This window comes from Brachyistius frenatus, unplaced genomic scaffold (assembly GCF_029030835.1).
Source record: "Brachyistius frenatus isolate BFR_SWC_R1_liver_20210118 unplaced genomic scaffold, ASM2903083v1 Contig_69, whole genome shotgun sequence".
NCBI classification, from domain to species: Eukaryota; Metazoa; Chordata; class Actinopteri; family Embiotocidae; genus Brachyistius; species Brachyistius frenatus.
In genome coordinates, this window is record NW_027210668.1 from 1,716,389 (window position 1) to 1,730,788 (window position 14,400).

Genomic DNA, 14,400 nt, shown 5'->3' on the forward strand with positions numbered 1-14,400 from the left:
TCAAACAGTGAATTTGGGTGATAACATCAAGCTAAGGTTGCACATTATCTGTAAAACAGACGATTTGACATTCACACCCACTACACTGTGGACATGACAGAGAGAAATGTAATTTCACCTCACATAAACATGTATTTTTGTCCTGTGGCGCTCCATCCAGATTAATATTTAGCCCTTCATAGTACAGATTTTGGTCTCCTCTGCTCTTTATCAAACAGACTTTCATGTTCTTGCAGCATTCATATTTCAAAAGGGGCAGAACTGTCCAAGACCAAAGACATCAGGAGACACTGAGTTCCACTCTGACGTCTTGGGGCATCTCGGATCAAATATTTGGTGCAAACAACCTTAATTGTGGCCGGTTGGCTCTGGGGTTCTCTAACATGACACTGCAACCGCTCAAGTTTTTCACCCACAACAACACAATTGTTGCTCCCTACCACCCCTTTATTGTAACTTTTATCTGTTCCCCAAAAAATGTATTAAAAGAAATCTCAAGTCCCTATTTGAGAATTAAAGAAAATGAATGGCTTGTAATATATTTTATTTTTTTCAAAATAACATGTATGCATTTAAACATGATAAGTTTGTGTCTTTTTCTTTAAGAACTATTGAGAACTTGGGCCAATATAAAAAAAATAAAGACTCCCAAAAAGTTGAAGGACCTTTCAACTTCAACTCAGCAAATCAAACGGAGTTCCAGCAATATTAATATGTTCAATGAGATACAGATTTCTAAGTGATACCCAATCTAAAGAAAACAGAAGCAATTTGACCATGGTTTCCTATGACACATACACACACACAAACACACACTTCAGCCTTCAATGCGTGGGTACATCTGAGGTCACTTCACCCTTTCAATCAGTGTAATTGAGTCCAGTGAATAAAAACATGGAAGTAAGGAAGTGAATCTTTAGTTCTTCACTGAAGTCATGAATATGACATGAACACATCTTAATATCTATTACCTGTCTGAACCAAATACATATGGACAGTAAAGAACTTGATTAATGACTCTGACACACTCTGATTATCACAGTCATCTGAGGTCAAGCTGCATTAGGTGATTTTGGACCACAGGGCAGAAATACTCCAAATCATGAAGCAATGGATAAAACAACAGGCTGATAAATTTCAACAAGGTCATATGAGGACCGCATTAGCAAACACCTGCCTATTTATATCCAGCAGTCACAGCAACATCAACAGTAAAAGTCTTTCTCACCAACAATTTTTATTTTCGCATTCATATTTGTTATGACTTGTTATGGTTTTGTTTTCATCAATCCAGCTATCAATAGAAATATTATACTCCTCAAAGTCATTGCAAAGATCTCAGAGAGCAACAACATGATAGGATAGTCATAGTGATTGGAAACATTCTCCCAGGTTAGTCTTATTTGGAGTAAACAAAGACAAACTGTTAAATTCATTACGTAACTGTTGGCTGTAAACATCCACAAAGTCCCTGTTTAATGTAACTTTATCGCAGGTAACACTTGTGTTCAATCATGATGAGCATGATTGAAGCAACATCATGAGCTTACCACCAAATAAAGTGGAAGTTAATAGGGGTGAGTCATAATGATGATGAAAACATAAATAAAGGTAAGGTAGAGTGAGCTGCAGCCCTTATCTTAATGATGAAGTTAAAGTCATGGTTCAAAGTTCATGGGCGTGGGGGGAGGGGGAGGGAGATAGAGATAATAGTCGAATAACAGTTGATTAGTTCCCAGCAATTAAGTTTTTAAAGTTTTATTAAAGTTTTTTTGCTTGAAATGCCAATCCCTAGTAGTAAATCTGGCTCAATCATTGGCATTTTTGCATTGTTGAAGCAAAATTTAGCAATGTCCCCATTTTACAATACTTTGGCAATTACTTGGCTAAGTACGGTGTTAAAAACAAAAAATAAAAACAAAAACACTGTGGATGGAGCTAACAAAAGTTAATAAAAGATAGTTCTCTTTCAATGGGTGAAAGTGTCTCACTGAGAAACTGTAACGACCTCAACAACTCATTCAAAGTTTTCACATGCATTTCAAACAAGTAAAAAACTCATTACACAAGCACCAATTTAACTGGGAAAAAGCTCATCTCAATATCTGCAACCATAAAAGAAAAATCTAATCAAAAAGTATTGGAAGCATGTTGGTGGCTTTGTAAAACTAAGAATCCATCTCTTGCTGTCTTTGGCACCACATGCTGTTGTTACTGATTTGTGACGCCTCCTGACCACTGCTGGCAAAGTCGGCTTTTGTAAGACAACCTGCTGCTAGAGCAGCCCACGCAGACAGCATGGGCTGATGAGTACTCTGTTCCCTTATACAGTATGTAGGTCACTGGACAGCACAGACCTGATGACTGGGACCATCTCCATATGCATGGTGATGATTAGATAACACTTAGTATGCGGTTTGCTCTATCGGCTTCATCTGCACCTACGGGTAGGTTGATAAATCATGCACCGGGAGGCATCTATTTGTTCCACTGAGGCTGACCTCACTTTGTGACGGGATATTTTGTTTGTGTGGAAAAAGAAAGCAAAAAAAAATTAATAAAAAATGTATTGTAAACCAGATCATCAAATGGAAATACACTTGGAAACTGTAAACCAAAGTAGTTGTAACCAAAACACCAGAAGGAAGTACAAACAACTACTTAATAATTGGCTGTTCATTAAATCCCATCTCTGTGCAGAGTGCAGTTGTCCAATCACAGCTTAGCAACTGTAACTAGAAACACTTTGGATTCCTCCACATGTTGACATGGTGAGGTTTGAAGGTTTGTGTATTTTCGTATTAATTTTTCCAGAGCTACAAATACAAGAGAAAAAGTTTCAAGAATAGACTAAAGTGTGTGTTTATCTATAATTTTACACAAATGGGAATCTGGATGTGAAAACCGGACTCTGCTGTGAGACTCTTTCTACGTACGGCATCCACCCCGACCACCTCCTACCGATTCTAATGCTGTTAATAAATGTGTTGTTTAAAAACAAAGCAGTGCCAATGAATGTCATCCAGTCAGTGATTACACAGCCATCACAATGTAATTGGTAAAGAAATTGAATTGTACAGGAATTTAATTTCTAAGAAACTGCATCTCAGTCTTTTTATTTACTATTTACTATAATTATTTACAATCGAATGTAGTTAGGTTTTCAGTTTCTTAATTAGCTAAATAGCCACAGGTTATACGATATGGTGGGGACGGTCATCAACTCGGTCAACAAAGTCAAGCAGAAACCAGAAAGATGACCAGGCCAGGACCAGGGGGGTGCAAATCTTTTTTTTTTATCCGGTGAAACAGTAGGTTAACACCTTGCTTTGCCTATTTTCACGCAGGTGGCAAGACAGGGGCATTTTGGCTAGATGTGAATCATTTCCAACCTTTACCTTTTGTATGCATTTGTGTAACCATGCAAAGGTTTCTGAAAGGCTAAACAACAACCAGGTAAACAATAGGTTACATTTATTTCACGGCAGTGCAGAAGCCAATACTAAACTCGAGCATCCTCGCACAATTTGGGGAATCGGAGCACTTGCAACTACAAAATGCAAAATAGAATTGTAACCACAGAGATGACTGCTATTAATCAACAAAATAAAAGGTCAACAGCAACAGGGTCATTAAATTAATAACAAAAAAATGTAAGCGATAGTTTCCCCGTCTCTCTTGTCAAATATCACACAGCTCTCTCTCTTTCTTGTTGACAAAATGTGCCTTTCCCGTCGTTTCCATTCTGCCGATTGGTGCAATGCTCCATTTCAGTACCAGGGACAGCGCCGCGCAGCCCCATGCAAATACCCTCAACATCTGTCTTGGACATGTCCAATCAGCAGAAAGGTAAACAGAATGGATCAGATAAGCTTCAAATATTTTTCATTACCCTTCAAAAAATATAAACTGGTGGGGCATTAAGTACAAGTTGCCCCCCTCGTGGTACCGGGTGCAAATGAGACGCTCGTTGTTTTAATATTAACCATCAGTTTTGAGCGGAAAATGTACCAGTTATCAGTGAGTGTCCTCCGCGCAGTGCAAAATAGGGAAAGCCTGACAGCCGTAGCAACAGTAACTAAAGGGAGCTAGGCTCAGCGCAGTCAATTATACAAGATTGATGTAATGATAGTGCTGCAAATTGGAATAAAATATGCAAATTAACATACAACTGCCTTTCGATTTGGTCCGTCTGAGGATGTTGGAGGAACAATAGTGACTTCTGAACCCTCGACTAAAACCCTACGAGGGCTGGCCAAAAGTCTCAGTGTTCTGTTCAATATCTACTTGTTCCCACTGACTCAGATTATGTAAAACTACAAAATATGCCTTGCAAATGACAAACAAATTTACATTACCAGGGTTTTCCCGAGTTTTATATCACTCAGGGGCAGGACCAGCGCTTTTTTTTTTTTTCACAACCACTACAGCTTTACTTTTAGCTTTGTTTTACCAATGTTTGGTGTTTATTATGTTTATGACAAAGAGTGCATTTACAAATAAATATTATAAAGAACGTAGGCCAAAATGAATTAAAACTGCATAGTTGTTAGTCATATAACAGCCCACCCCCTCACTGATTTGAAAATGATGCTGTTAGTTTGTAAAGCACTGAATGGTTTAAGGGCCAAATTACATTTCTGATCTGCTACTACATTATGAACCATCCAGACCCCTCAGGTCTTCTGATACAAGTCTGCTTTCTGTCCGCAGAGTCGAAACTAAACATGGAAAAGCAATGTTCAGCTTTCATGCTCCATATCTGGAACAAACTTTCAGAGAACTGCGGGTCTAAAGCTACAACTTGAAAAACACAGACTGGACCGAAATGCACGACCCAGAATCAGTATGTTTATCCAGTATTAAACAGAGGAAATGAAAACACATTGATTTCTGGGTAAAGTCCAAGTGAGAGTCCTCACGTGTAAGAGCCCTATTTGTTAGTGTACTAAGACAAGTATGTCATTAGGACCACAGTGCTAGAGTATGGGGCAGGTTTGGACCCAACGGGTGCTTGATAGAAAGACACGCAGCCACGGCATCAGCAACAAACTCTGACACTTTAACGCACAGTCCTCGGGTGACGCAATTTTCTATTTATCATACCTAAATATAACTGCCATTAAGTTTACCATCTAAGACAGACTTTATGTTTCCATGAGGAAAACACTTGTGCGTTAGACCATAAAAATAATCTGCTTGAATGTTGATACTTTAAATACTCCAAATCATAAACTGTTCCAAATATTTCAAGATATCTTTAATAGTAATTTGCTGCATAACTTTCTGCCTTTAAAGGTGAGAAATCTCAGCGTAGGATTCTTTTTCATTTGTTTGTTTCAGATTAATGTTCTTGACCTTAAAGCAAAACAAAACAAAAAGTTTGGTTTTCCAACATGAGGTGAATTTCAGGTATTTCAGTACATTTTGTGGAGAGGGGACAGGCCAATAACAACACTGACTCATCCAACTCGTCACACCGACTTTCATGTTTCCTCCCTCACGTTCTTTTTCTGTACTTTTTATTTTGTTTCCTTCTTTATTCAACTATTCACAGAGGTCTATTTTTTCAAATCTTGTCTTTTTTTGTTGCGATGTCATTTCATTTCTGCTGCTTTGTTACCACGGTGTTTTCTATATGTCATTTTTCTCCTTTTCTCCTCGGTTCTTCTTACACTACCTCTGCCTTATTTGTACACTTTGCATTCATTCTCTCCCTCTCCCAGCATTTACGGTTTGTAAATAGCTGAAGATACGATGAAGGTCACATTGACAGCACGTTGCATTTCCCTTTAGTACGCACCAGATAAGAGACAAAGCACAACATGGGAGTATTACATCAGTAAATATGTACACGTACACCACTGTCTAATTGCATGACTCATCACATGTAATTTCATGAGTTCATTTCTCTAATTTCAAATGTTTGGCTTTGGTCTCAGCTGTGATTAGGGCTTGGGAGCAGAGTGAGAATGCTTCACTAATGATAACCAGCTGCCAGAGATCTCTAGGTGTGCAGTTCATACATTGTTATGTGATGAAATAATGGATCCCCACCCCCATTTTGCTCATTCGAATGGATGTTTATAGACTATGGATGCAGCTTGAAATATATTTTTTCCATAGGGAGTCGTTCCATTCTACTGGGCGTAGACTTCAGGTTAATTTTAACCAATCAGCATATGGCAAAACTGGCCGACACTGCCACCGCTGGAACTACCTAAGTTCTGTGTCCGCCAAAGAATGTTTCATTGAGTATAGTGTAACTTTAAAAAAAAGTATTTTAATGGTAGTGGTGCTTGTTTTTGTTTTTTTTCAAATACCGGCAGCGTGTTGAGGTGCTAAGGGCGAAACATTCAGAGTTTTGTTTCTGGTCACAAAAGACTGCACTCGTTAATGTCGAATTTCACCCAGCCGTCCAATAACAGTGAAGGAGAGGCGGGACAAACGCACTTCACCACCGACGCTGGTCGCTGATTGGTTCACCCTTCAGGATAGCTGAGCGGACGCTAATACGACCAGCGTAACCAGACTATAAGCACAGTAAAGAAAACTATAACCGTGAGTAGTAGTCTGCCGGAGCAAAAATAGGACTTTGTCCCCGGGAAACTGGCCTTTAGTTCATGAAAAAGATAAAAGTAAATGTGGATTTCTTTAAAGTAATGTAAATAAGTTGCTTACATAATGTACTTTTTGACATATGTAACATTACTTGACACCAAACCATGATTTTTTTCGTCAACCTAAACATGTGGTTTTAGGCGCCTAAACCTAAGGCTAGGCAAAGCAAAATGTGACACTCACAGTGGACTGAAGGGTGAACTACTCCATATACTAAAGAGAGATGTTTAAATATGAAGCTCATTCATCATTACACATCTACATTAGACACTATCATAAAACACCCAAATCTGTGACTGAATTGCTAGCAGTCAAGTTGCATTGTGGGTTATGTAGGCCCCAGAATTTGACAACCAAGAAGAATGTGTGGAATAAAAAAACAGTATCTCTGGTTCTGCTGCATTAATTTTGATCCCTTTATTGGTTATCCATTGGGAGTAAGACAATGTTACAGGAATGCAAAACAGGAGCTGGATTTTTAACCATTTATAAATACTTTCAGTGAACTGTTAGTCCACTCAGCTTCCTTACTATTTTTTGTGGAGTCTAGATGTTATCATGTTCAGTTGTTGTTCAATATCTGGGTCATTTAAACCTTACTTTCTATTCATGTTCTTTAAGATTAGCAACTCTACAATTTTCATAGTTTCCCCTGGCAGCCAATCACGACTCTCTTGTTTCAAACTAGACTGCACAACCCACTTTTCAGGCAATTTTCCCCAAGCAACTACTGAAGACCTTGCAGCATGTGGCTTTGCAAAGCCGTCTTCCTGCTTTATTTACAGTTAGTTCCCAAATCCTGTTATCTGAGACTCGGCGTCATGTCCACATGATTCCAGCTGAGATGGCGGTCTAAGGTGGAGAGATAAAACAAGATAAAAGAACATTCTGACCACTTTCCTCCCAGCTGCATTTGATAGATGTCAGTGTGACATCGAATGCAGCTCCACGCTGGATCTAATGTCATTGAGGAGCAGATTTGACTTAGTTTAAGGCATCCGTAGCTGGGGCAGCCGCTTCCTAATCAGAAAAGACAGAATATGAAATCTGAATGAGGCATCATGCTCACATCCTCAATACGGCAGAGGTGTCATCTCAGCATGATGCACACCAGATCTGCTGCCTCTCGAAGCGCTGAACGCAGGAATACTGTACTTGCCTGTTGCCCTGGTAACTGATGAGAAACGCAAATAAAAATGCATAGGACAAGAAGAAAATGTTAAAAGTATCTGTGTTACACACTCTTCCTTTGAGTCTGAACGCTTTTACTTTACTGTCAATCAGACAAAAAAGATGCGAGCAGGGAGCGGTGCAGCAAAATTATTTACCAAAGGTAATGCTAAAGGAAATTAAATTAGTGTCACTTTTCCATAGGTACATTATTATGACTTTCAAACATCAATAATCATGCTTTTCAGAAAAATTAAGATTTTGTAGAGTTCCAGCTGAAAACTAGCTTTTTAAAAAGGTAAATCCTGCATTATTTACATTCAGGTTTGCAAGCTAGGGGACCGATGCAGTTCCTTGACTGGCCACTTGAGACTGGCTCCAAAAGCAAGTCAATCCCCACAGAAACCCGTTAAAATGCCCAAGTTTACAGCAAACAGCCTGGTACTAAAAACAGTTTTGGGCTCTATTGCCAGTTTCTCCATTCAAGACAGCTATACAACGGGAGAATTTTCATATAACTCACTCACTCAATTGTATTAAGGCACAAAGTTACGCATAAATAAGGTCAGAGCTGCTTTAAGTGACAATTAGTTGCAGACTAGTTTCAGCCACAGACTGTCAAAGAGTCACACAGACTTTCCACAATACTGGTTTTAGCCATCATGTGGCCTGCCTCGGCTCCACCCACGCTCCACCTCTTTGCCCTATTTTGGATTAGCCATTAGATGGCGACAGTCTGAGCCACCCAAACTGAGCTCGAATCTCAACTCCAATCAATTCCTGACTCATTAGGAAGAAAGGGGCCACTGTGTTGAAATGTAACTGGCAGCTACGTGAAGATCGGCATAAGTTCAATCAGGTAAACAATTTTTAGGCTTTATTTATCCTGAATTCGCTCTCTTATCCCCGCTGCTTCTAATCAGCTGACTGTGGACGTTTTTTTGTAGACCAATCAGATTTCTTTTACGATCTCAATCAGCCGTTGCTGTCAAACGTTAAATCAGCTCTCCTCTCTTCTGCCTCAGCTTTCATTTCAGTGCGATTTGCTGCTCCACCCCTGAACTACATTCACCTCCAGTATTTATTATATCCAGCGCCCAGGTGAAGCTCATCAGAGCCTCCTCCTCATCACATCTAGATCTTCATCAGGATTAGAGCCCATCATACTGGGTCAAATCTCTCTTCTTGTTCATTCACATCACTCAGATTGAAGAAAGGTACATGAGAGGATGCAGTTTATTATTGAGTTATTTTTAGCTGGACAGCAACACCAGCCCAATAAACATGAATGAGTGTCACCGAGTGAATGACTGAGCGGTTGCACTGTTTGTCGGACGAATGTCACAACTTCCGGTATCTGTATCAAATTAAAAGCTTTGTTTCAAATTAAAAGCCATATTGCATTTAATATTTCGTCACGCAATATGGTGGTTCTGGCCTAGCCTTTTTTTTTTTAAATGTTATTTAACTACATCACAATAATTTGACTTTTTTTGGTTTGTTTTTTAATTTATTTAATTACATGACAATAATTCTAAATTTGTTGTTATGTTGTTTTCAAGTAAGTAAATTGCATCACAGTAATGTATGCATCAGGGTGGTACAGTGATTAGCACGGTCCACTCACAGCAAGAAGGTTCTGGGTTCAAACCTTAACTGGGTCGAGGGCCTTTCTGTGTGACGTTTGCATGTTCTTCTTCTGCCTACGCGGGTTCTCTCCGGGTACTCTGGAAAATTTTAAATACATCACCTTTGTTTTGCAAAGACAAATATTAAGTCATTTAATCCAAAATGTGCCCAAACAATTGCTATTTAAGGAAACAGTCGGTGCCCTCATGGTTCTTCCTTTAAAATGTCTAATTACAGAATTAGAGTTTTGGTATTTGTGAATTGATTTAGAATCCTATAAAACTTTTTTTCACCCAACCTTATCTAATCAAAGACAAAGGTCAACATTGCAGTTAGCTTTTCTTGAGTGGAACTCGCTTCCAGTTTGGCTTCGGGAGGTAGGCAGCCTCACTACGCTTTAAACTTTCCTTTTTGTTAAATATTATAGTTACGAACGGCTCAGGCGACCCTCAACCTTCCTTTAGTTATGATGGTGTAATCCTGGGTTGCCACATTTCTTTAACTTTGATGATTTAATGTGGTATTTATTTAATTTGCTTGCTGTATGCTCATTTGTAATTGTTGTGTTTTGGAATCATGTAGATAAGATGAATAGAGAAGTAATTTTTAGGATGATATCTTCATTTAAGAGACACCAGAAGGTATAAACACCACAGGCAGTGAAGGGGATAAAGATACTAAAGGATGACGGACATGTCGCAAAGAAGAGACCTGAGGATGAATTCGGAGTGGTAAGAGGAGAGATGAAGGCCTCGTCATACAGGGAAAAAAGAAAAGAACATTACTATTGTGTGATTCACTAACCATCCCTGTAACAAAACCAATGACAGAGAGTGCAGCGGGACAGCCTGAAAAGAGGAAACAACAGAGGGGGGGGGGAGCCAGAGAGACAAATGGTGGAGATGTGAATTGAGAAAAGAAAATGAGGACGAGGTACACAGAGAAGATGAGTTTGGACTGCTTGAGAATGCCAAAGGAAACATTAGCATGAGTAGATCTGAGCTTATTTTCAGCCTGGGTAATGTGTTCAGGCTGAGGGAGTGCCACTTGTGACTGTCTGTTCTTCCCAAATCCAGCCTCGGAGACTGGGCACGATCACCGGATGGGTAATCTATCTGGCACACAGGAAGTGATGCGCTGCATGTATTAGGCAAGTGAGGGAAGAGGATTACAGTGCTTGTGGCCTGTTTGGATGGTCGTAGGGCTCGTAGGTGTTCGTACCGCGGCAGGATCACTGAGAACATGAAGACTCGTTTCAATTTCTTAAACTTGATTTGCTCTAGACCTCACTGAGCTTGACCAAACAAAGCTACATACGATTAAGTACAGAAGAAACTATGCAATCTTAATTTAATAGCTACAATATTAACAATACAATCTACAGGGCTTGCACCTCTGGCAGATTGCTGTTTTAATAGCAAATTTGCCAAGTCATTGGAAAGGAAGGACCTGCTCTGGCACAGCTTGAACAAGTACAACCACGTTTCCAAAAAAGTTGGAACGCTGTAGATAAAAGCAGAATATGATGATTTGCAAATCATGTAAACCTATATTTGTTCAATTTGCAAATTGAACAAACTGCAAGTCTGTGAAAGACTTTGTGGGCAAATAGTGCAACAATTTATGAAAAATGTTCCTCCAGGTAAAATTGTAAAGAATTTGGAGATTTCATCATATACAGTACATAATATCATAAAAAGATTCAGAAAATCCAGAGAAATCTTTTTACGGAAGGTAGAAGGCTGAAAACCAATACTGGAGGGCCATGATCTTGGGCCCCTCAGGCAGCACTGCCTTAAAAACAGACACGATTCTGTCGTAGAAATCACTGCAGGGGCTCAGAAACACTTCCAAAAACCACCCACTGCTCCACGTCCCTGTGCGTGTACCAAGCAGAGTGTATGTGCGTTGTACATCCGCCTATGTGGTCGCAGTTCTTACCACGTTCCAGAAGAGAGGGTTGAAAATAATGGCGATCACGGCGATGCAAAAGCTGGAGTCATGAACGTTAATGTGTTTCAGGAGTTCTTCCATCAACGTTAAGTCCATCTGAAAGATACAACCATGTCAAAAACAAGATTATGGAGGAGAAAAACAACAACAGAAATAAAAACCACATAAAGCTGTTATGTCATAGTGTGGCCTATCATACCCTCTTCCAATAACACGTTATAAAAAAACATATTCATGTTGTTTTGTCTGAAGTAATATTTTCCCTCATGTGACCTTTGTCTTAATAAATAAACATCTGCATGGACCAATTATTGTAATGTACTTCTGGATCAGCTCACAGTATCAAGCTTTCCTACAATATTTTCATTTTGTTTGAAAAGGAGGAAAGTAATGACACATCACACAGGGGGCCTTTTTAAAAATGAAGCATGGTATGAGGCGTAAAATTCATTCTGACGACTGGTATGAAGTGAAGCAACCAAGATGGATCAAACACTCAGGTCCTCCCCATGGTTTTCCACTTTCACACCCTTTGACTCCAGAGACGGAGAGCAACCAAGTATGCTTTTCAGGTCAATGCCCTCAGTCTGCTTTGGGTCTTTAATGTGTTATATTTCAGAGCATCGGGGCCGGGGGAGCAATGCAGCCGAAAGTATTGCCAGTCATTTTTAAAGTCAGATAGCAGTGGATGATGCCTGCAAATGAAATGACAGCTTTTCAGATGTGATCAAATTAATATTTTAGCAGCTGTTGCAAGAGGAAAGGCCTAGATAGCGAGAGTCTGACAAGGACTAAAGTTTTAGTGAAGATGCGAGGTCTGATCTTGAAAGGTTATGAAAAAATGTATAATGGTATATTGGTCAAAAATATGAACTGAGTGGGGCATTACATAGTTGAAAAATACTTTGTTGTATCATAAAGATTTGAACTTAACCGAGTGTGTCAATTAAAGGCCTGAGCCTCTTGTGTGGGCCGACAGGGAACAGGTCAGGCTGCAGTGTTGAGTTGACCATGTTGTGGTCCAGAAGTCCAGAAGGGGTAGAAAAACAACACAGATATGCTAGATAGTGGCTTTTTAGGTGGGATGTCAGTAGACTCAAAAACGTCTGTGTGTGTTTGTTTGTAGACAGACAGACAGACAGACAGGCAGGCAGGCAGATAGATAGATAGATAGATAGATAGATAGATAGATAGATAGATAGATAGATAGATAGATAGACATTATTTTGTTATTGTCAAGGAATTTTCTTTCAAAAACATGATCACAGATCCCCCCCCCCAATTATATAACCTATCAGTATGTTGGTTAGCTCCACACGTAGCGGTAGGCTACAAAATAAGAGCAAAACAAAACCAGCTGTGTTGCAAAAACACTTATCACGTATCAGAATACAAAGAAAATGTATTGCTATTGTGCGAGTTGTTTGAGTTGCATTTTATGTTTGTCCAAAAAAAAAAAAAAAAAAAAAAAAATTGTGTGAACCGACTTGGCAGACAAATTAGGTTTTTATTTTGAAAGTCACCAAGTGACTGTCTTCCGGCGGGCACAGCTCGGTTAAAACGGTTCACTCGGCCAAACCGAGACGGTCACGCGGCTTTCTCTATGCAGCTGCACCGGCTTGTGCGACAGTCGGAGACCCTGAACGCAGCTTTGAATGATTCGGTTGTGGTTTTTACCTTCGAATAATCGACGTTGTTGAGCCCTCCGCAGCAGTCCAGCGGCACGGCACGGTCCCTTGCAGCAGGATTACGGCTCCGCGCGGCTGCTGCGTCGCCGTCGCTCATCGACACCGACTGAACGCTGGCAGACCACCCGCTGACATGTGCGTGTGCGTGAAGGACAACACGTGTTGCACATTAAACGGTGCAAATGTCGTAATTGTTTTCAGTAAAACGAGGCTGCAGTATTGTTGGGACTACTGCACGCGTCCAGATAACCTCTAACCCCGCTCAGTGCATTCTGGGAAATGTGGTCCAAAGTTCATTGCCATTGAAAAGAGGCATGGAGTTTATGGATAGAAGCTTTTTTGTTTTTTTCTGTCAGAAATTATGAACGTTAGTTTTGTTTTGTTTTTTTTGGCTGCTTCTATACATGATAACCTCTGGGATTTTATTTCTTCCTGTATTAGTTTTCTCCTCTGCAGGAAATTAATTGTCGCTCTAGAGTGCCGTCTGCTGGCTGAATATATTAACAGCTGGAAACTCGTATATTTGAGATTTTATGAGGTCTTCGACTTTTCAGTCATCATATTTATGAGCCTGAAATTCACATTAAAGATGCAGTCTGTGACGTAATGCTGCAAAGGGCCTATTAGGAACTCACTATTCTCAAGTTGATCAAGTCTTTTAATATGAAGACAACAAGATTATCAACTAAATTAAATTCTCTCCGATTCTTTTCCACTTTTGTCTTCCTTTTGTCTTCTCACATTCATCCTGCTTCCTTTTCATCCTCTGCTACTCTTACACCCTCCTTCTCTCCTTGTCATCTTCCGTTATCCCCTTCTTCACTTTTCTTTTTCTCACCTTTCCACTCTTTATCCTTTTATTAACTACTATTTTCCTCCCTCCCTCCTTCACTTGTCCTCCTCTTTCACCACCTCATCACATCTCTTCTACCCTCTTCACTTCTTTCCCCTCATTTTCTATTTTTCTCCTCACTTCTCCTTCCCACTTCTTTCCTCCCATCTTCTTCTGTTTTTCTATTCTCTTTCTACTTCTTTCTGTTTCTCTTTTCTCGTGTTTTTCCCCTTCCTCCTCTCTTCCCTCCTTTCCTTCAATCACTTTTCTATCACCGTCTGTGTCCTCTCACATTGTTGTTTTTCTTGCCTCATTTCAAACTCGTTTGTCTGTTTTCACTTTATTTCCTCTTTTCCTGTTTCCTTATCCTCTTGTTTGTCCTTCTCTTCCCTCGTGTTATTCATACTTAACCCCTCTTTTCCTTTCATATCTTAATTCTTTCCATCATGCTGCTATTTTCCACCTCCACTCAAATGTCCTGCCTTCCTTTCATTGCGCTTAAATCCT

At 39.7% G+C, this 14,400-nt stretch overlaps 1 protein-coding gene across 2 annotated transcripts in view; it reads right to left on the reverse strand.

Moving 5' to 3' along the window:
• pemt (phosphatidylethanolamine N-methyltransferase) overlaps window positions 1-13,301 on the reverse strand; it is a 58,749-nt gene extending 45,448 nt beyond the window's left edge. For both annotated transcript variants that reach the window (XM_069707528.1, XM_069707527.1), the window contains exons 1-2: window positions 13,051-13,301; window positions 11,362-11,469 (exon numbers count right to left, since the gene is read on the reverse strand). In XM_069707528.1, coding sequence (XP_069563629.1) covers window positions 11,362-11,469; window positions 13,051-13,158 — 216 coding nt within the window. In that variant the 5' untranslated portion in view covers window positions 13,159-13,301. The remainder of the gene's footprint in view (window positions 1-11,361; window positions 11,470-13,050) is intronic.
• Between the last annotated feature and the right edge of the window lie 1,099 nt (window positions 13,302-14,400).